The 1,629-nt window shown below is 47.0% G+C and overlaps 1 protein-coding gene across 2 annotated transcripts in view; it reads right to left on the reverse strand.

The window, feature by feature from the left end:
- Window positions 1-579: 579 nt before the first annotated feature.
- LOC115187371 (D(1) dopamine receptor-like) overlaps window positions 580-1,629 on the reverse strand; it is a 3,237-nt gene continuing 2,187 nt past the window's right edge. The window contains exons 3-4 of one of the 2 annotated variants that reach the window (XR_003876045.1): window positions 753-1,629; window positions 580-684 (exon numbers count right to left, since the gene is read on the reverse strand). The exon at window positions 753-1,629 is cut by the window's right edge and continues 185 nt beyond it. Coding sequence is in view for 1 of the 2 variants with exons in the window: in XM_029746438.1 (XP_029602298.1) it covers window positions 1,171-1,629 (459 nt within the window). In the remaining variant the exon portion in view is untranslated. The other variant, XM_029746438.1, reaches the window with a different exon arrangement.

A 1,629-nucleotide genomic window follows, 5' to 3' on the forward strand; every position in this document is an offset into this window, starting at 1 on the left:
AGGGAGAGAAAGAGATGTAGAGAAAAAGAGAGAGGGAGCTCTGGTTGTGAGACTTTGTTACTGTATAATAGATGCTTAGAAATACCCAGGATGGACATCATCATCGTCACCGTGACATGACATCACACAAGATCCCCAGGGCCTGGAGAGATAATCCCTCATAATCTGAGAAATACAGAGGCTGTGTCCCAAAGGACCCTGGTCAAAAGTAGTGCACTATATAGGGAAAAGGGTGCCATTGGACCCTGGTCAAAAGTATTGCACTACAACCCTATAGGCCCTGGTCAAAAGTAGTGCACTACAACCCTATAGGCCCTGGTCAAAAGTAGTGCACTACAGCCCTATAGGCCCTGGTCAAAAGTAGTGCACGACAGCCCAATAGGCCCTGGTCAAAAGTAGTGCACTACATAGGGAAGAGGGTGCCATTTCAGACCCAGACGGTGTCACACTTCCCCCACAAATAAAGCCCACAGGTCCAGAACAGATATGATGGTAATGACGGTTGAGAGATGGCAGTAGAAATAGAAATCTAGATCAGCTCAGGGAAGATCTATTCTACTCTTCTAACATTCTATCCCCTTCGCAGACTTTGACCAATCAGGAGTTGATATTGACCTAATGATATTGACCTACACCAATCAGGAGTTGATATTGACCAAATTATATTGACCTAATAATGTTGACCTACACCAATCAGGAGTTGATATTGACCTAATGATATTGACCTACACCAATCAGGAGTTCATATTGACCTAATGCAACGGCAGGCTAGAACAGTTGTTTTCCAATGTGGTTGTTTACCAGTTTTACCGCATCTATTTTATCATTACTATCATTACCATTACTATTACTATCCTTTTCTCCTTGAGGGACCACTTCTATAAAAATAGGTCAGATCAGCAATATATCACAGAGCTTTTGGGGGTTCAGGAACTAGAGCTGGAGAAACCTTAGCCTAGAGCATTGGTGGAAAATGTCCCTGTTTCAATCAATCCTCAATGCTCTTTCATCAAATTGGCCAATGGAATGTTTTGGATAAACCTGTTCTAGCTATTTCCTGGATATATGTAATCCATTAACAGCTGAGACAGTACTAGTAGTGGATGCATTGAACATGAAACGTCTACAGACATCAACGGTACGGTCAGTTTGGCACAGTTTGAAAGTTCATTAGAAAGTTTGTGAGGGAATCATCTGAGTCCGTTGTCCCCTATCTTTTACGTCTATTTTACAATCCTCCATGGGACAGTCGCACACCGCCTCTGGTTGTGTTGTCGTCCCTCTACAGTTCGTTAACGTTGCCGGTGGCATCCTCGAGAGACTTGCCCCGCTGTCCCCTCTTCCTCTAACCGGATCCACCTCACAGTCACACACCGGCTCCTCTACAGCTCCTCTACGGTCCGTTAACAGTGTCGGTAGTACCCTCCCCCTAACCGGGCCGCGGATTACACCAGATGTGACACTACCTCTACCGGCGCCACAGCCGGTATCGTAAGCCCCGCCCATCTCCGTTGTGTGGAGCGAGTTCTTCTTCTCCATCCCGGCGCCGGCGGCCTCGTTGCTCGCCAAGCCAATGCTATCCGCGCGCGTGGCGCTCGTAGTCCAGCCGCCAAAGCACCCGTTGTCTCC

Source organism: Salmo trutta, unplaced genomic scaffold (genome assembly GCF_901001165.1).
Source record: "Salmo trutta unplaced genomic scaffold, fSalTru1.1, whole genome shotgun sequence".
NCBI classification, from domain to species: Eukaryota; Metazoa; Chordata; class Actinopteri; order Salmoniformes; family Salmonidae; genus Salmo; species Salmo trutta.